Source organism: Notolepis coatsorum (assembly GCF_963971535.1).
Source record: "Notolepis coatsorum genome assembly, chromosome: 8".
Classification (NCBI taxonomy): domain Eukaryota; kingdom Metazoa; phylum Chordata; class Actinopteri; order Aulopiformes; family Paralepididae; genus Notolepis; species Notolepis coatsorum.
Window position 1 is genome coordinate 92,468,203 of NC_140172.1, and position 21,894 is coordinate 92,490,096.

At 41.1% G+C, this 21,894-nt stretch overlaps 1 protein-coding gene across 2 annotated transcripts in view; it reads right to left on the reverse strand.

Annotated features, from left to right (window-relative positions):
* Positions 1-21,894, reverse strand: part of gdpd5a (glycerophosphodiester phosphodiesterase domain containing 5a) — a 117,906-nt gene that overhangs the window by 23,429 nt on the left and 72,583 nt on the right. Inside the window, exons 10-12 of one of the 2 annotated variants that reach the window (XM_084320141.1) lie at positions 13,650-13,800; positions 11,279-11,500; positions 9,004-9,149 (exon numbers count right to left, since the gene is read on the reverse strand). In XM_084320141.1, coding sequence (XP_084176267.1) covers positions 9,004-9,149; positions 11,279-11,500; positions 13,650-13,800 — 519 coding nt within the window. Of the gene's footprint in view, positions 1-9,003; positions 9,150-11,260; positions 11,501-13,649; positions 13,801-21,894 lie in introns of both variants that reach the window. The other variant, XM_084320140.1, reaches the window with a different exon arrangement.

The following is a 21,894-nucleotide window of genomic DNA, read 5'->3' on the forward strand; positions in this document are numbered from 1 at the left end:
GGCATTAAATTAATGGTACCAGGCCGTTGGAGCTCTGAATGGAGGTGGTGGGGGTGGAGTGGATGATGACGTCCGGAGGAGAAAGATGAGGGTGGAGACTACGATCTCTGGAGTTCCTACTCCAGAGGCTGATGTAGACGGTTACCATGGAAGACCGTCGGGTAGTCGCTGGATATAGAGGGGGTCTCGTACGGACCGGGTTCCCACAGTCCAAAACGACCGAGCTTCGGGTAACGGTTGGTGCGTTAGCCCTTTATACTGGGGCTAACTAGTAGGGATGCCCCGATCGATCGGCCAGCGATCGGTATCGGCCGATATTCAGTATAAATATGAGATTGGTGAATTCCGATAATGCTTTATTTTCGCCGATCGTGAAAACCGATCGAAAAACATGATCCAATTCTTAGCAGAGATCTCACTCGCTGAGTTCTGTCTCAGACACATGGAGCTGCAAACTGCCACTCCGCCTCCTCCTGCCCCTCCCTTCCCCGTGTAAACAAGCTCCAGCAATAGTCTGCTCTAGTGCATGCAACCTTTGTGAGCTAACGTTAGCTACCGTTACTGTTTAAAACAAAATTACCCAGTCAACTATTCACTTTTAGTTTAATACATGAGGCATTGTTAACTGTATCTAGCCGGTTAGCTACTGAAAGCTCCTGATATCAACAAATGCTCCAGCAATAGTAGTGCATGATAGCTCACGTTAGCTCACTGTTCAAAACGAAATGTCCCATTCAACTAAATAGTTCACTGAGGCGTTGTCTTAACGTTATCTAGCCGGCTAGCAGTAGCTACAGATAGCTCCTGATATCAATGTCTTATAACATTGATTCGATGCGTATTCGAGCTGGGGCATGCTGAATGTGATCAATAGGGTCCAGCTGCAGCGCCGGAGAATCCTGGCCGTAGCTGGAGGCTACTCGAGTACACACAGACAGTGGAGCTGTTTGCAGATAGCGAGCATTTTGACTTGTTGCGTGGTGGCGATGTCTCGCAGATAATACAACTACAAGTATGATTATATTCCGGTTTAGCGTTAGAATGGAGTAGGTCGCATGTGACACAGCTGCTCACCCGTTATTTTTTTTTCCCGTTTTAAAAACATATTTATAAACCATTAATGCGTTTAAAACTTGACGCATATATCAACTGAGACTATCAACTAACTATATTGACCAAAAGAATCGAGATGAAACCAAAGAAAAACACAACTAGTCCAAAAACAGTCGTAGAGGTCCCGCCGCAGGAATCAGGATTCGTACGGCATACAGCAGAAAATATAGACTTGACAGTGGCCGCTTCAAGTTCAACCCCATCAAACACCTCCTCAGACACCGAACATATCATCCGGAAAATGGAGGAAATGGGGAAGACAATGGAGAAGAGAATGGAGGAAATGGAGAAGATAATAACCGAAAAAGTAGATGCTATTAAAGAATCTATTGAAGGAAAAATTGATGCGCTGAGAGCGGACGCCGACGCACATATTAAACGCACCGAGGCTCTGGAAACAGTAATGGAAGCCCACGAAAATAATTTCGCTCGAATCTACAACGAAGTAGAGGTTATCAACGTTGAGCTTAAGCGAATCAATGAAGAACAGAAAGCCAAAATATTCTAGATGGAATATCAAAAACGCAAGCTGAATATTCGTATAGTCGGTTTGGACGAGTCAGTGAGATGTGCTCGCCCTGAAGAGTTTGCCACAGAATTACAGAAAATCTTGGGAACAGAGATCCTTCCTAATGTACCAGAGGTGGAACAGTGCTACAGATTGGGGACCCGCTCCATTGGCAATAACGCTAAGCCCAGAGTGGTATTGGTTATCCTGCGCCAAGTCAGAATAAAAGAAATGATCATTCGTGAAACTCGCAGGATGAAAGGCAATCTGAAATACATGGATGTACCAATACACTGCTTTGAAGATTATTGTCGTGATGTAGTGGACCTGCGTGCCAAGTTCAAGACGGTGATGTCTCAACTATATCTGGAGAAATACAGACCCATATTAACATACCCCGCAATACTTCGCATTGTCGATAGAAAAGGAGCAAGGGTTTTCCTCAACTCGCCTGAAGATGCAGCCAAATACTTGTCTGCACAACACGCAGAATAGTGTATAAATGGCCTTTTAATCTCTGTTATGCAAGGTCACCATATAGTACAATCTTTAACGAACCGAGGATTTTGGACAGAGAGACCTACGTGCTCAGAGTTAGTGAATGCTTTCCCCGTCGGGTTTATAATTATTGCGGACATATTGGATTCAAGATTGGAACGCTACAGAACATACTGGAACATTCAAACAATGTAAAAACGACATATTGGAATAATCTAGAACATCTAGAGCATTCTTTGATATAGGGAACATTCTGGAATAACAGCAATACGTGGTCAGTCACTCTACCAGAAGCCCCTAGGGGGAATAATCAACAGCGTCTATATGCAGAACCACAGAACCATCATAGCAGCGGCCGCCTGAAAGATCATTCTACACAACGATCATCGCCCACCCCGGTCAGGGGAAATGCTGCATATACGTATTTAAAAACAGTTTTTTATTAATTGGAAATATTTCTACTACTTCTCCAATTTATACTTTAGATGTTTAAGCATAGCAATGCTCTTTTAAGATCTAAGTTAATGTTCTCTTCCTTTTACTTGTTTTTTTTTCATCCGTTTTCTCTGATTTATTGAGGCTCTCTCTTCAGTTCAATACCTCCATATTATTCATGGGTTACTATAAATTACACAAGTTCATATAAAATGTAAGTGATTAGGGCATGATTTATTTTTAGTTTTATCTTATTTAAATTTTTATTTTACGGGAAAGTGGCCAAGCCACAGTTGACATTCTACTTATGGTAGAATTTAGAGTGTTAGATCCTATGGTATACATAGGAATGTTAAGGATAATTGGATCATTCTGGGATATCCGGTGGTGCAAGGGAGGGAGTCATACGCAAAGGTTGTGTTCATGGAACACAATCCTGTACGACTCTCGGTGGGAGGGAAGGGTAGGGGATTTTTATTTGTATATATGTATGTTTTTAAGCTCGGCTCTCAACGGGACCTCACTAGTGGGAAGTATATCTATTACTGCCTCGCACTCTAGAAGCATTACCAAAAATTACAATACAACATGTATAGATTATGGCTAGTTTGAATATAATGATATGGAACACCGGGGGAATAAATAACCAACTCAAACGCAAAAGCGTGCTCACACGGATGAAAAAAGAACATGTGGACATTGCTCTGCTAAGCGAAACGCACATTCTAGAGAAAGACATAGATAAATTAGCGGACAACACATACCATAATATTAGTCACTCTTCTATTGGTACGAGAACTCGGGGTGTAGCCATAGTCGTTAAACGTAAGTTGAATATTGTACTAAAGGGAGTATGGTCTGATGTAGAAGGTCGGATAACTATAGCTAAGATTGAACATAAGAACAGGAAAATAGCGTTGGTAGCGGTATACGCCCCAAATTTGTACGAAGAAGATTTCTTCACTACACTAACCAATGCAATGTTAGACATTCCCGATTACTCATTTATAATAAATGCGGATTTTAATGCCATCTGGAACCCAAGGATGGACAAATCTTACCTCGCCTTTTCCAGCGAACAAAAAAACTCATCGAAGGCATTAAAGGATTGGTCGAAGATTACAGGTGTAAATGACTTATGGCGGTTACTTAATCCCACGACCCGAAAGTACTCTTGTCGATCTGCGAGACATAATACACTATCCAGAATAGATTATGTCTTTGCATCACAGAGACTATTTGATAATTATGAAGTGGAAATGATACCCAACGCACTATCAGATCACTGTTATTTACTCCTTAAAGGTACATTTGGTATACTATCCTCCCGAGCCCCAAGATGGCGATTTAACTCGTTGCTGCTTAATAACAAGGAATTCATTACACAACTCAAAGAAGCTCTTATAGTATTCCAATGGGAGAATGCAAACTCGGTGCAAGACCCCAGAATAATATGGATGTCGGTAAAGGGAAAGATCAAAGATTTCACGGATAGCTTTTCCTCCAAAATGCGCAAGAATCAATGCATAAAAAATGGCTGAGCTGGAAACGCTTTACGCAACGTTATTTAATTCTCTAAAATACAACAACTCAACTCGACTAGAGAATCAAGTTAACGTACTAAAAATAGAGATCAATGCCATATACAGACAACAATCGGAAATACAAATACGCAGCACAAGACAACAGCAGTACTCCCATGGTTCCAAACCCAGCCACCTATTAGCCATGCGATTAAGAATTAATGCAAAATTTGCAGATATAACTACCATTAGAGCACAACAAGTACTTGTAACAGATCCTGTAAAAATAAACGATACATTCAAAGAATTCTACTCCGACTTATATAAATCAGAAACGACCTTCGATCAAAACAAAATGGACACATTTCTTAATCAAATTATTCTCCCTAAACTTTCAGAGGATGACGCTAAACAGTTAGAAACACCGATCACACTAGAGGAACTCAAGAAGGCCATAAGCGCAATGCAAAGTGGTAAGGCTCCTGGAATAGACGGTTTCCCATCAGAAATGTACCTTTCTTGTTGGGACATAATTGGCCCCTTATTACTAAATATGATCTTATACTCAGTCAAGGAAGGGAACTTCCATAAGAATGACAATATTGCACTCATAACAGTCCTCCTTAAAAAAGACAAAGACCCCAACGAGTGCGGTAGTTAGACCTTTAAGCCTCCTCGGAACCGATATCAAACTGTACTCTAAGGTATTAGCCATCAGATTACAAAAGCATATGACGTCTTTAGTTCACCCGGACCAAACTGGCTTCATAGGAGGCCGCCTGATCACTGAAAACATAAGACGAATACTGCACGTACTTGATGCCGACAAGGAGGACACCATACCTAAGGCGATGCTGTCCCTGGATGCTATGAAAGCCTTTGACAGGCTGGAATGGTCGTATCTATGGGCAGTACTAGAAAGGATGGGGTTAGGAAAAGGATTCATCGATATGATTAAAGTATTATACAAAGACCCATCGGCCATGATTACAGCAGGCACAATCATCTCCAAAATCTTTCCGGTATCACGCTCAGCCAGACAGGGTTGTCCTCTTAGTCCCGGACTGTTCAATCTATCATTAGAGCCTTTAGCACAATATATAAGACAATCCCAATCCATAGAACCAATTGTAATCAAGGGCACACAACAAAAGATTAGTTTATATGCGGACGATGTAATATTGTTCATGCAAAACCCCAACACCACATTGCCTCATCTGCTCAAGTTGATTGAGGACTTTGGTGATTTATCGGGATTTAAGATAAATTGGCCGAAGTCGGCTTTCCTTCCACTTAACACCCCTGCAAAAAAAGATACAACCCTCCCAGGAGAGATACCGATGGTAAAACATTTCAGATGCTTGGGAGTGGAAATATTCCCCACCATAACGGTGAAGCACAACTACACAAAAATCCAAAACAAAATCAAAGACGACCTTGATAGATGGGCAAAACTTAAAAACACAGTACAAGCACGGATATCAATAGTTAAGATGGATGTACTACCTAGAATCAACTTCTTCAGTTCAATGCTACCGTTACCCCCTCCAGAGGGTTACTGGAAAAGATTACACTCCTCCACATACAAATTTATTTGGAATAACAAACCACCACGTATAAAAAGATCCACCGCACAGAGAAATAAAGCAGATGGTGGCATGGCATTTCCAGATTTATTCCTATATTTTAAGGCGTACACATTAAGTCCATTGACAACATGGTTTGACCCCCAAGCATTAGTATCCTGGAGAAAATTAGAAGAAAACATAGTAGCCCCACATAGACTGAAGGACATAGCATACACTAAACTACCAATCAAGCACTGTGAACGAAAATTTGGCCCCATAATTACTCATGCGATCCGGATATGGCGTGAATCACAAAAAAAAAATCCTAACCCACAAAAATGGCACAATCATACTCCCTTATTCAATAACAATGCACTCTTAATTGGAAAACGACCTATAAGATTCCCTATATGGGAAGAGCAAGGCATACACTCATTAGGGGATGTTTTTAACAAACAGGGTTTTTGTAGTGATAAAGAAATACGCAAAAAATTTAATCTCACCAAGTCCACATGGCTTTTTTACAAACAGTTAGAGCTATGTTTGAAGTCTTGATTGATTGATTGATTGAAAACTTTATTAACAGATTGCAGAATGGGTACAATACAGTACAGCTCAATACACACAATTGTTAAGGGGATGCAGACCAGAGAAAGACTTTCGTCTTGTTTACATCAGGGTCCCCCATTTTCAATTCATCTGGACATATATGACATACATGACATACAGATAGTCAGTACTGCTACATCTATACATTTATGACATACCAGATTTGCAAATACAGTACTGTTTGTGATACAGAAGGAGTCAGGAAAAGGGAGTATATACATTTGACGTAGAAACTGTACATTGGAGGAGGTTGGGTGGGGGGGGGGGGGTTGGGTACACTGGGATATTGACAACCATACTGGGTAATCTACATTGGAGGTGTTCCATTAGTGTTCCATTAGACAGACCAATTGAACACCACAGATACCACAAATTCTTCTATGAAAGAGAGACATCGAGAGGTTTTGTTTCAGAATTTTATCATCAATTACTAACGTCCTCGTATGAAACCCTCCAACTAGACTCTGTCTGGAGGAGGGATATACCAGACCTGGAAAATGACTTTGATTGGCAAGGAGCCTGGGCAAATGTCCGACTTACATCAAGGAACCCGGATCATCAACAAATCAATCTTAACTATATTCACAGGACATACTTGACTCCTATAAGACTGTGCCGAATGGGGCTTAAACAAGACTCCAAATGCTCCCAATGTACAAATGGGGACGAAGGGACATTTATGCACATGTATTGGGACTGCTCACCAGTTAAGGCATTCTGGAAAGATGTGACCCAACAAATATCAAAACTCGTATCTTGGAATATACCTGTACACCCCTCGGTATTACTATTGAATGATGTTTTTGAGTTTGCAGTGAATCCACAGCTAAAGAGATTGGTTTTATCGGGTATCACAGTAGCTAAAAAGCTGATCGCATCACGCTGGTTTCAACCGGAAAAAATGTGCCGTAAAGTTTGGTTTCTTACATATCTCGATGTAATTTACCATGACATATCTACAGCAAGAATTCTGGGTCTCAATGAATCCAAAATGTCAATGTGGTTAGAAGTGGTGGAGAGAATAAAAGCTAGCTTATAATGGTAGTGTCTGGTTAGGTGCGAGGGATAGTGGAGGTACTTCTCAAGGTGGGGTCCGGGAGGGGGGGGTTCGAGCTGGAGCATATGTGTGTAGGTTTTTTAGATAACAGGTATTAGGGGTATATCTTATATAAGACAACTAACTAAAATGTGATCTCATTGGATGTGCCCTGACAATTAATGCTTGTATATCTTATCGTGTGTTGTCATGTTTGTTTATATGTTTGTTTAAAAAATAATAAAAAAATTAAATACAAAGTATGATTATATAATATATATTTTTTATACAAATTAAAAAAATTATATAAAAATTAAATTAAATGTTTATACCAAAACGATCTATATCGATATCGGTATCGGCCGATATGGCTCAAGACGATCGGTGATTGGTATCGGTGGCAAAAAACTTGATCGGGGCATCCCTACTAACTAGCAAACAGTCTGTTGGTTGCTATATGAGTTCAACCGCAACCGAACTCAGTCTAAACGTCTCTTCTGTCTCAGTTATCCTTTGCCCGTCGCCGTCGGCAGATCGATACAGGAGTATGGTACTCCTCCTCTCCCTTGGCGACACCACAACACCGTTTCCAACTAATAGTAATAACGGCACTAACGTTGCCACCACAGCGCTGTAGCAAAACACCTCTCTCCTCACTTTTATTCTCCAACTATCCGTTCAATATGTGGTGAGTGGCTATACATAACTAACGGTAACTTTCTCTGTTCCAATGGGTGTGCGTTGTATGCGCGCGATACAAGGAGCATACAGGCGAACAATAAAACACTATCAGGTCTACAGTAAATATATATCTTATATAAATAAAACAATATATATATATAGAAAATAATAAACGTGGACTTTAGGTATTAATCTGGACCTTCAGAACACTAACCAAGTGGTAAACTAACCAAGTGGTAAATACCAGTGGTAAACTAACCAAGTGGTAAATAGTATACCAGTGGTAAACTAACCAAGTGGTAAATACCAGTGGTAAACTCGGGCAAGTTCCATGATACCCAACTTTACGAGTTGCAACATTTCACTGACTCTTCACCTTCTGTGGTTCAAACATACTTTATTATGGACATGAAACCACGAGACATCATCAGAAATATGATGTTGACATGCTGGGATTCCAAAAAATTGCTCAACAAAGAAATGTTTGAATAATCTGTCTGAATCTGCTGCCTTGCATCCGATTGGTCCTGACTTTCTGAGCCAACTAGTGCACCCGAATGCTATCACCTCTATTTACCATTCGGTCACACGCAGACAGACCAAATGCATCATGAAACGCATCTCTAGAAATCCAAACGTGGTTTGGATCAAATTTGCATTTCATTTTTGGTGTCCAGACTTTCTAAAGTCAGTCAAAAATGGGATTTGTTTTATTGCAACACTACTATCACCGACATCTAAGAAGGGAGATCCCCCCTTGAACGGCCCTTCTAAGGTTTCTTTCCTCCACATTGCCTGTGGTGCATTTTTTCATATTGCTAGGTTCTAGTGAGTTTTTCCTTACCTTCACGTGGGGTATGTCTGAGAGTGTTGCATTCATTTATTTAAAATGTTCTGGACTTCATGGTGTTTTTGCTTTGTTCTCTATTTATTGTGATGTTTCTTATTGACTTGTTTAAAGAAGACGTGTCCGGCCCATGGGGACATTAACGTGTGTTGTCGGGCCTTACAAATACATTTGATTTGACTTACTGTATGTCTTTGTGGCTGGCCTTGCTGTAATGGAGAGTGAGGCTAGTGATGCCCCTCTGTCTCATCTCCTTCATCGACAGCTTCTCATTGGTCGTCTGCTGCAGCCCACGAACCCTCCCCCTGTCCGTATCAGGGGTCCAAGTCACCTAAGGGAATCACATAACCTGTGGGTTATAATTGTAGTATGTTGCTTAAAGCCCTAATCTTTACCATGGTATGGTATGGTTTATTCTTAATGCCGAGGGGAAACATGGTTTGCCACCAGAGCGAATACAAATACACAAACAAGAAACAATTACATACAGTACAAGTTACATAACACAGTAAAAAGAAGAGAGCCTCTCAACACAGAGCTAGTGGCGTTTGTAATAAATGTTTACTGCAGCAGGAACAAAGGACCTTCTCAATCGCTCAGTAGAGCATCGAGCCATCAACAATCCCTAAATGAGCTTCATAGAGCATCAAATATATTATACAGAGGGTGGCCTTCAAAAGATAGAATGGTATTCATAAATGTGAAGAGTATGACCAGTTGATGAAAAATAGGCTTTTTGGAATGTTCTTAAAGCTGCAATAACCATTTTCTGACAGTACTACCTGTACCCCCTACCCCTACTACCTGTACCCCCCCCCTCCCCCCCATGCTGCTATGATGCCTGAATTTCCCCAAGGGGATCAATAAAGGAATATCTTACTTTTCACATTTTTCAAAACTTCTTGGTCCTACTCTGTCAACCCGCGCTACCAGCAGCCGGTCTGTTGTTATTCCAACATTACTTTTCTTTTCTTTGTTGACAAAACCCGGCCCGTGCTTTAACCCCGCCAACTTTATAAATCTATGCATTTAAAACGTTATTCCTTTTCAGCCAATCTTGTGATTACATCAATATTGTAGGCAAAGTATTTACATACCTTGTTTAACAGCCAGGAAATGCCCAAGATAAAGCTGTATGTATTGTAATTGAAATCTATAATTCATGCACACAAAAAAAACTATTCTTTTCAGCAAATTTCCTAGCTACAACAAGACTGCGCCAGCAAGGGATTTATACATGATGACAAGGTTTGTATATAGTGGCAAGTCACCTACTGGTCAAAATAGTTATTGCAGCTTTAACCCAATCGTAAAGTAGAATATACACCATATTATTAGCCATTTGTGATCCTCTTCCTCTCGGTGTCGAGACTGAAAACAGCTGTTCTCCTGTCTGCATCTTACCTGTACAACTATATAGGTTAAAGTAATGTCACATCTTACTTGTACAACTATATAGGTTAAAGTAATGTCACATCTTAGCTGTGCAACTATATAGCTTAAGGTAATGTCACATCGTACCTGTACAACTATATTAGGTTAAAGTAATGTCACATCTTAACTGTGCAACTATATAGCTTAAAGTAATGTCACATCTTAGCTGTACAACTATATAGCTTAAAGTAATGTCACATCTTACCTGTACAACTGGATAGGTTAAAGTAATGTCACATCTTACCTGTACAACTGTATAGGTTAAAGTAATGTCACATCTTACCTGTGCAACTGTATAGGTTAAAATAATATCACGTCTTACCTGTGCAACTGTATAGGTTAAAGTAATGTCACATCTTACCTGTGCAACTGTATAGGTTAAAGTAATGTCACATCTTACCTGTATAACTGTATAGGTTAAAATAATATCACATCTTACCTGTGCAACTGTATAGGTTGAAGTAATGTCACATCTTACCTGTGCAACTGTATAGGTTAAAGTAATGTCACATCTTACCTGTGCAACTGTATAGGTTAAAATAACATCTTACCTGTCTTACCTGTATAGGTTAACATGATGATGTCACACCACTTTTACATGTTTTTATGTGTCTATGTGATGTGATGTGATGTCATGTGTCTTTACGACGTCTGTATGATACATGTCTGAAGACTTCGTTCCCCTACCCCCCTACAAGGACCACAATGGAAATAGGCTCTGAGCTTTTTTGTGTCCATCCTTGCCAGTATTCCAGACTGTGCTTCTGTCACATGTTATTTATATATTGTAAAATAAAATAAATAAATCAAATCAATCAATATGATCTTCAGGAAAGGATGCAATTGTTTCACATCACGTTATTGAGGGATTTCAGGTGCAAGTTTTTTGGAATGTTTTTCGAGAATTCTATACCTCCATAGTTTTCAGTGACCGTTGTTGCCATTGTTAAATCATCATTAGAATGTTCAGCTCTTAAAAACTCTAATCTCACGCATGAGATCGTTCACCTGAATAGTCCTCCTCACCCTCTCCTGGGAGATGCCCGTCCTCTGCACAGCCCACAGCGTGTCCATGAACCAGGTGCGATAGCGCGGGTGGTCTGGGGGAGGCCTGCGGATGTTGAGCAGCACCGAGCGGTTGGTCCTGGCTGCCATACGCAGCATCTCTGTCAGGCTACACACGGTCTGATTCCCTATCCTCTTGCGATCCCTCCCCGTCAGGGTCGTGGCTGTCCAGTAGGGATCGCTCTGGAGGTAGAGGAGAAATTGAGATTTTAAAAACACTTTGAATAAGATAGTGTTTGGTTGGGGGGGGGGGGATATGGGGTTCTATTTGTTTTGCGGTAAGCACTTGTGTTTATTGTTTATTGTTTAAAAGGATCCCCATTAGCTGTCACCTAAGTGGCGAGCTAGTCTTCCTGGGGTCCACATAGAAAGACAACAGAAAACACAAAACATAACAACATGAGATACATATGACAATCACAATTAACAATGATAATCTAAAAACAGTAAAACATTGTAGACATCATTATCTAAAAACATTGTAACATTGTCTAAAAACAGTAAAACATTGTAGACATAATTATCAACATCAGAATATTTTGCTCACATATTTAAGTAGTGCATTCTCAGGTGGTATTTGAAAGACACTTTACTATTCAATTTACTTATGTTCAGTGGGCAGTTATTCCAATGATTGATGGCACGATAAACAACAGTCCTCTTTAAAGCATTTGATTTTGGACGTGGTAACATAATCTGTCCATCATCAGCTGACCTAGTAAAATAAGAATGAACCTGACTGCATTTGACAATTTGTTTGTATAAGAAAACAGGTTGAGACGAAAAGACAGTGTTCCTGAAAAATATAACTGTGTTGAAAACCAGCCTATTCTCTACCGTTAACCATGAGAGTTGCCGGTGCATAGTGATGGTGTTTGTTCTCATGGTGTTTTGTGGGTGTTACATACCATCCTTTGGTAACTCCCAGGATGTACAGCTCCCATTGTGGAGGGCGATTCCCCACATCACTAATACCATGTATACATATCTGTTAAATGCTACCCATTACATTTTATGGAAAATTGGGTTTTTGTGTTCTCAAACTTTGCCTATTTTCCCAGAGAAAAATTCATCCTCATTAACAAAGTGTTAACCTTCTGTAGTGTGGTTGTGAAAGGGTTAACCGTCTGTAGTGTGGTATTGAAAGGGGTAATGAAGCTTTCTCTGGGAAAATAGGCACAGTTTGAGAACACAAAAACACATTTGCTGTGTGGCAGTGAAAGGGTTAACCTTCTGTATTGTCGCAGTGAAGGGGTTAACCTTTAGTGCAGTAGTGAAAGGGTTAAAATGATCTCTGATTAAACACAGATGAGATAATGGCAGGGGGTCTGATGAGAGGTTATAGGGCAGGCAATATGGCAAAAACTATTTTTTATAATTTTGATGATACAGTATAGCGGTATTTCATTTTTTTATCATTTATTTTATCAAATTACTAGGTGCTATGACAAAATTCTTATGTACTTATGTTGCAATACAATTGTCACATTAGAAACATAGCTAAAGTATGGCCATTTATAAATCCAAAGGACCAGGCCATTATCTCAAGCTGACTTGACTACTGTAATGTACTCCTTAGCAGCCTCCTGAGAAAAATTTATTAAACACGAAAAGACTCATTCAGAACTCTGCAGCTAGAGATACCTCTATCAGTCCAGTATTAGCTACTCTGCACTGGCTTCCGGTAACATTTAGAATCTTCTCTTGTCAATTATGTGGCCCCAAGAACATTACAATCATCCACTAGTTTATTGAAGGTTCCCAACCACAGCCAAAAGAAAATCGAATTACGCACCAAAGCTATGGAACACCCTACCTATGGACATTAGGGAGGCTAGATCACTAAATATCTTCAAAAGCAAGCTAAAAACGTACCTATTCACAGTAGCCTCTGAGACTGTGATTCTGTACTATAGATGGGAACTATTTTATTGCACTGCACTGTTTTAATATCAATTATCTGTTCATTTTATGCCCGTCTATAATTATGACATTTTTCTCTTCACTGCTGTGAAGCACTTTGGGCTGCAATTATTGTATGAAAGGTGCTATACAAATTAAGTTTATTATTATTATTCAAAATGGTCCATTTTCTTTTACCGTTTTTAATACTGCTGAAAGAATTTTTGGTGGGATTAATTGAAGAATATAGTATATATTCGATATTTTTATACAATATAACGTTATATACATTGTTGATGACTGTAGTCATCATGGATAGTAAAAATCCATACCTTTGTATGGATCCATGACGGTATACCTTCATATTTGGTATACTGTAGGCTACCTCCCAGCCCTAAGCGTGTAATATGAAGTGAGTTACGTAAAGTACCTCCAAAAACCACTGGCCCGCGTTTAGAGAGCGAATCTCTGTCCAGTTGAAGAAGGAGGCGTCGTCGTCCTGCCTGGCTGGAAGGACCTTGCTGACGTCTGTGGTCCTCATCAAGGTGTTGTCCCGCATCAGGAAGGGAACCCCTTCCAGACTAGAGGAGGGACACAACATGTATCATGCCGCTTGCTTGTTGTACGAGGATACAGGCCTCTAGGATATAGGCCTCAAGTTATGCTATGAACGCTTCAGTACTTCAATGAATCCTTCAGACGAAAAACTATAAGTCCATTTGAGTTTTCACATGATGTTTTTAAACCTGATTATCTAAAGATGGTAAGTTGGGAGTGTTGTGTACATTTATAGTTAAAGACAGTAGAGGTTGAGTACTTTCCTCTCAAGGATTCAACTGTGGTTTAGGAAAAGCTATAGACCACCGCAACACTTCCGGGATTCTGAAATCGGGGAGGAGATAGCGGGGGGAGCAAATGAATGAATGTGGATGAGAGCCTTGATGTAAGTGGTTGCAGCTACGGCTGTGTGGGTGCTAGAGACATGATCGAATAGACTTGTATGCGCCCGAGTCTCCTGAACAAGGCGCGACCCACTCCAAATCGATCAGAACTAAATTGGCCGAGCTCTAGTCCCTTTTTCAGCACCTACTCGCCATACGCATGTGCAGATTGCCAACAGAGTCTGAACGGCGCGAGACGACGCGCAAATCAATGTTGAATGTTCCATCAGAGGGGGGAGCTTGTGCCTGCTTCGGTGGCCGGTGTCCTTTCAACCGAACAGGATAATGGAAAAATGATCCCACTCAAAGGCCAGACTCGTCTTATGACGACATCTACAACTACCTCATTGAGTCTCCAGGTAGACTAATGTTTATATTTAAGTGCAGTGGTCTATACAAGCTCCCCCCTCTGATGGAACATTCAACATTCATTAGCGCGTCGTCTCGCGCCGTTCAGACTCCGTTGGCAATCTGCGCATGCGTATGGGGAGTAGGTGCTGAAAAAGGGACTAGAGCTCGGCCGATTTAGTTCTGATCGATTTGGAGTGGGTCGCGCCGTGTTCAGGAGACTCAGGCGCATAAAAGTCTATTCGATCATGTCTCTAGCACCCCCACAGCCGTAGCTGCAAGCAACCACTTACATCAAGGCTCTCATCCACATTCATTCATTTGCTCCCCCCGCTATCTCCCCCCCGATTTCAATGTAACGCGGAAGTGCAGTGGTCTATAGTTGAAAGACTAAAGACAACATCTAGCATTATAAGACAGTATTATATAACAGTATTTGGTAACACTTCATAATAACTCAGTTATAAGACATTTATAAAGGTATTTGTAGATAATGAACTAATCATGAACAAATCATTTATATACATTCGTAAATTATTAAATCATTTATAACTATATTTGTATAACATTTACAAATTAGTTCTACATTATTTATAACTCATTATCAACATTGTTTGTACTTGATTTGTTCATCATTAAATAATGTTGTTTAATGTGTAGTAACACTGTAACTGACCGCCAAGGGTCAAGATGCCTATCATCTTTATTATCAGTAAGCTTTCATTTACATTGGTCACACATAGATGATCAACTTTTCTTTATTAGCTCAGAATATTAAGCTTTCTATTTAAGAAACCCTGGGTTAATATTTCAGTTGCCGCTTGTGCATTTTCCTTTAGTGTCCACATGGGGGCAGAGCTTGTCTTTTCTATAGTATAAAGGTCACAGCATCCTGTTTGTTCTAAAGGAGACCTGTAACTAATACAGGAAGTAACCCAGAGACAACGTCGGAGCAGACAGCAAACTATATAGAGTACAAGGACCTTACTTCAGTAATTAACACCCCTTGGTAAAGCGGAATAAGGTACGTTGAACACTAAAATGTATTATTATTATTGAAGGTCTATATTTTGCGTGTTGTAGACATGTAAAGTGGTGCACTGACTGATTCGGTTCTAATCAAGAGCACCTGCTGCCGAACAAGTAACGTTACTTATTATTATTAGTTTCCCTAAATGCCCTTTTATTATGGAAGACGAGTTCACCCTTGATATCATTCAATTAAAATGTTTGTTTGAACGCATTATGTGCTTTGTTGTGGTTCTGTGAACAATATAACTAATTGTGTATGTTTGTGTTTTGACTGTCATAGTTTTCACGGTGCAAACGGTGCAACCGTCACAACCTGTACAACCACGGTGCAACGACGACTGCAAAAGAAAAGCTACAGTGCTGCTATGCTAAAATGCAAAAGAAAAGAGAAAATGAATAAAAGCACCTGTACGAAACATAACCGCATCTTTATTTCATCACCATGCCGGGGGGCAGTTTACATTACATTTACATTTAGTCATTTAGCTGACGCTTTTATCCAAAGCGACTTACAAGTTCTGTACGACAAGCCATCAGGAAGGGCACAACTCTATCAGCTGAGCAACAATGTTCATCAAAGTGTTGAGTGCTACAGTCTAGGTTAGTTTATTAGGACAAGTGCATGACAGTACGGTTAGTTAGGGTTAGATTTTTTTTTTTATAGTTTTTTTTTTTTCAGATAATGGTTGAAGAAGTGCGTCTTTAGTCGACGGCGAAAGATTGGACGTGATTCGGCTGTCCTAACTGGGGTGGGTAGTTCATTCCACCATTGTGGGGCAAGGACTGAGAATAGGCGACTTCTCTTTGATGACCCTCCCGGAGCTTGGATAGGAGTAGGTCTGAGGCGGCCAGAAGATGCAGAGCGTAGGGGTCTTGAGGGTGTGTAGTTAGAGACCATTGACCGGAGGTAGGCGGGAGCGGTTCCCTTTGCCGCACAGTATGCTAGGTCGAGGGCCTTGAAGCGGATTCGTGCAGCAATGGGGAGCCAGTGCAGGTCCCTAAGAAGTGGGGTGACATGGGCCGACTTTGGTAGGTTTGAGATCAGGCGGGCCGCTGCGTTCTGAATGAGTTGAAGAGGCTTAGTGGCAGTGGCCGGGAGGCCAGCGAGCAGTGCATTGCAGTAGTCGAGGCGGGAGATGACTGTTGATTGGACGAGGAGTTGGGTGGCTTCTTTTGTCAGGAAGGGGCGGATCCTTCTGACGTTGCTCAGGAGGAATCGGCAGGTTCTGGTCGTCGCTGCGATGTGAGCAGAGAAGTTCAACTGGTCGTCGAGGACAACACCAAGGTTCTTGGCGGTCGGGGACGCAGTCACAGCTGCATTCTCGACTGTGATTGAAAGGTCGGTTAGGGGGGAGGATTTGGCCGGCAGGTGGAGCAATTCTGTTTTGCTTAGGTTCAGTTTGAGGTGGTTGGACGTCATCCAGGCGGAGATGTCGGACAGACAGGCCGAGATCCGCTCAGAGACGTGGATATCTGAGGGAGGGAAGGAGAGGAAGAGTTGAGTATCGTCGGCATAACAATGGTAGGAGAAGCCATGAGACGTGATAATGTTACCCAGTGATTTAGTGTAGAGGGAGAAGAGAAGGGGTCCTAAAAGCGAGCCCTGGGGGACACCAGTCCGCAGGGGGCGGGTGGCCGACAGGGTCCCTCTCCATGACACTTGGTAGGAGCGGTCATTGAGGTATGATGACAGCCATGTCAGCGCAGAGCCAGCCACTCCCATTCCTGCGAGGGCCGCAAGGAGGATCTGGTGGTTGACTGTGTCGAAGGCTGCAGATAGATCTAGGAGAATCAGGACAGAGGAGAGGCCTTTCGCTTTTGCTAAGTGAAGTGCCTCTGTGACCGCAATGAGGGCTGTCTTGGCAGTTACAGTGAAAACTTAACCACCAGTAAGTGAAAACTTACCCAACAGTGAGTAAACCATACTCTGAAGAGGATCAACAGTGAGTAAACCATACTCTGAAGAGGATCAACAGTGAGTAAACCATACTCTGAAGAGGGTCAAATGTGAGTAAATCCATACTCTGAAGAGGATAAATGTATTATGAAGACCTTATTCTGAAGTGGATAAATGTATGATGTAGACCTTACTCTGAAGAGGATAGATGTTCTGAAGAGGATGGATGTATTATGAAGACCTTATTCTGAAGTGGATAAATGTACAATGCAGACCTTACTCTGAAGAAAATACATGTATGATGAAGACCTTACTCTGAAGAAGATACATGTATGATGAAGACCTTACTCTGAAGAAAATACATGTATTATGACGACCTTATTCTGAAGAAGATACATGTATGATGACGACCTTACTCTGAAGAAAATACATGTATTATGAAGACCTTATTCTGAAGAAAATACATGTATGATGAAGACCTTATTCTGAAGAAAATACATGTATGATGAAGACCTTACTCTGAAGAAGATACATGTATGATGAAGACCTTACTCTGAAGAAAATACATGTATGATGAAGACCTTATTCTGAAGAAGATACATGTATGATGAGAAGGAAGAATGAACCTTCTGATTTAATTACTATGCTGTCTGGTATCCATCCCAGCAATACCACGGACGTGTGGCAACTCCTGTATATCTAATTAACCCCATGCTGTCTGGTATCCATCCCAGCAATACCACGGACGTGTGGCAACTCCTGTATATTTAATAACCCTGTGCTGTCTGGTATCCATCCCAGCAAGTGGAACTCTTAAATACCATCTATTTATTGACATTTTAAATTTGTGTGATCAAGCACAATGTCGGCCCAAGAAGACGATGCTGGCAACCTCTTAGAGTTGGAACAGAACAGGACAGGTGCTCGCCAAAGAACTCTAACAGAGAAAGGAAAGGAGAATCGTGAGGTGGAGGATAAGAAGAATGAGAAAGCTTTTAACAAAGCTTATCACAAGTGGAAGAAGATAGCAAAGGAAGCCAGAGGGAAACTGAGAACCTTCTGTCCGGCAGAAGAACTTGATAGACTAAAACAAGACATTCAAGCAAGGCGTGACCTAGTAAGAAGCTTGTATGAGTCCATTTTACGTAACCATGCCACAACTCCCGAGATCGCAAATAAAATGGACAGACACCCAAAAGCTTGTGCGTAGACAGCTGGAAACAAAAGAAGAAGATTTTAATGAAAGACTTGAGAAGGATAGGGTGAGAATAGCTCTGAACAAAGAGGAGTACAGGTCTGTATATGGACACACAAATACTGAAACAATTCACTCTCAACGTTCCAAGGCGTCAAGCAGGCGGAGGGAAGCTGAACTCGCGGCTAAAGTAGAAGAGGTGAAGGCCATCCAAGTGATCCAGGCTCAGCAAACCAGTCTCCTCCAACTAGAGGGGGAAGAGGCAGCCATGCTGGTGGCACATCTAGAACGCACATCTACCAAAGGTATGAGCAGGCTAAACACCTTTTTTGTTGGTAAATCTATTCCATTATTTCCGACCACAACTTATATGTTGTGTAGACGTACTTGATGTGGTGAGCGCTAACGTTACATTTGAATTATGTGTTTGTTTCTAATGTGTGCTCAGTATATTGCGGTATGTGATGATGACACGAGGGTCATAATTATTTGTATCTTCAGGCTGTATCGGCACCTATACAGCCTGAAAATAGAAATAATTATTACCCTTGTGTCATCATCACATACCGCAATATACTGAGCACACATTAGGAACAAACACATAATTCAAATGTAACGTTAGCGCCCACCACATCAAGTATAGTATTTTGGTTTGCAAAGAAAGTATGCAGTCCTTAAAAAACTAAAACTAAAATGGCCAGTTTTTGGGGCGCCAAAAACGAGTTTACTCGTTATTGCCCGCCAATCTAATAACGCCAACAACGAGTTTACTCGTTTTTATGATCGTTATTTCCTTTATTCGCTATTTGCATTCATAATTCATCCAGGAAGGGTCCGGGAGCCAGCTGGACCCTGTCTGATATTTCAATGCCTCAATACCGCCACCTGGTGGATTTCGGGCAAGTTGCACTCCACTCTAAACCAGATGTGGTGCTCTGTGCATCGGGGAAAATCCTCCGGCAGAGCTATCTTGTTATGTTGATCAAGACAAACACTCAAGTGCATTTGATCGCTTTCGAGACGCAAGAATCAATATGCTTTTGGCGTTTATTGCGTCATACAAACGGAAAATGGATCTAGCAGATCGAAATAAAATAATTGGAATATTTTTTCTCCAGACTCAACGGCCACAGGTAAGAGGAATCTAACATTAATTCCAGCTCGATTGTCCATTTATTTCATTGCAATCCATCCGATCAACGTATGATGTCGTGCTAAGGAAAGCCGTTACTGACAATCAAGGAATCATAAACGACCCCCCCCCCCCCTTTCCTTCACGCATGATGGAGCATAATGTATACCGAGCATATGCATTTGAATTTTTAATATAGCGTGTATAGCAGGGCTATTCAACTGGCGGCCCGCGGGCCAGATCCGGCCCGCCAAGCAATTTGGACCGGCCCGCGGAAGATTAAAAAAATGTAAAATAAATAAAAAAAATAACAATTTTTTTTTTTTATATATAATTATAATCGCTATGTTACGTATTTACTTATTATACCGGAAAGGTCGGAACACCGACATAGTACGTTCGCACACAGACATAATAATCATAATTCTATATACGACATGTTCACTGTTCAGCACAATAACAAATCATTCACACCAGCAAAGCGCTGGTAAAATAGCATGTTAAACATCGTCTGGGAAGGTAGGTGGCGGCGTGGCGGTATGTGCAGTGCCATGCACCCAAACGACAGAAGAAAAAGAACGCTCTGAGCTCTCCTTCCTGCACGTGAAATCAAATGAAAACAAACATTGCATCCCTCCTGGCTCGTAGTGTAGTAGTGCTGTGTAACCATGTCGCTATCAAAATTGAAAAAAAGAAAAGTTGATTCAGAAAATCACCAGTTTAATATCGAGTGGACCGAGAAATATGCATACATTGAAACTCCCGAGGGCAAACCAATGTGTTTGCTCTGCAACCAAATCAATGCTGTTGCAAAGGAATATAACCTGGATCAAAGGCCTGGCTGCACGACTGCGTGCCATCGCACCGAGGATGAAATCACTCCACAGCTTGATCCACCAGAGCGTTCTGTGCGCCCGACTCAGTGGTGAGTTGAAAGATACAATGGACTCCGTTATGGCCATGATTAACTTTGTCAGAGCGACGTCCAGTCTTCAACACAGACTGTTTCGTCAACTACTTGAGGATATGTCAGCTGATCATAGTGATTTACTGTTACATAATGACGTTCGGTGGTTAAGCAAGGGCAATGCGCTCAAGAGAGTATGTGACCTCAGGAATGAAATTATAACGTTTCACCGTGACTCCAAGCAGAAGAAAGCCAACACGTTTCTGTCGCTAATGTTGGATGATGGATCTGTGTCCAATATGTGCTTTTTAAGCGACATCTTTCATCATTTGAATCAACTTAATCTGGGACTGCAGGGTAGAAATAAAACAGTTACAGATATTGTTGAAAGTCTAACTGCATTTCAAACTAAACTAGTTCTTTTCTCATCTGATCTCACTGACAGAATGCTCCACTTTCCCACACTTTGTAACTTTATCAAGTCATCAACAAGTAAAGTCAAGCCAAAAGTCACTCAATTAATGACAGATTTCATTGATAAATTGAGGGAAAACTTTGCAAGTCGATTTGATGAATTTGACATGCCCAGAGAATTGATGCATTTTGTGAGCAACCCATTTGCCAATGTAGCTGCTATTTCCACAAAAGGACAAGAGTTCCTTGCATCACTTAACATTGATGAAGGTCTCCTGCAACTTGAAATAATTGACATGCAAGCATCATCTGCTCTGAAGCAGGCACTTGAGAATGAATCCACCACAACATTTTGGATAAAGTGTATTCATGTCAACACATTCCCCAAAATAAAAACGCTGGCAATATCTGTGCTAACAATGTTTGGCTCAATATACACCTGTGAATCCAGTTTCTCTCACATGAATGCCATTAAAACAAGCAACCGTGCCTCCTTGACAAATGAGCATTTGCATCACTGTTTGCGGGTAGCCCTCACTTCCTATGAACCCTCTTTCTCTGCCATTGCCCAGTCAAAGAAGTGCAATCTCTCTCATTAGATGTGTGTATGTAGGCTAGGCCTGTCTGCCCCCCACCCCCCCTGATGTTTGACAGTTAAGAGTAGACAATAAGTGCTAATAAGATGCTGTGATTTGCTGTTGTTGCACAGACATGAAGCACTTTTTCATAAGCTCAGCTGCACTATAAATGTGTTTTTTGTTCAAGTGTTGATGTTAGAATGTTCAGATGCACATCATGCACTTGTTTAT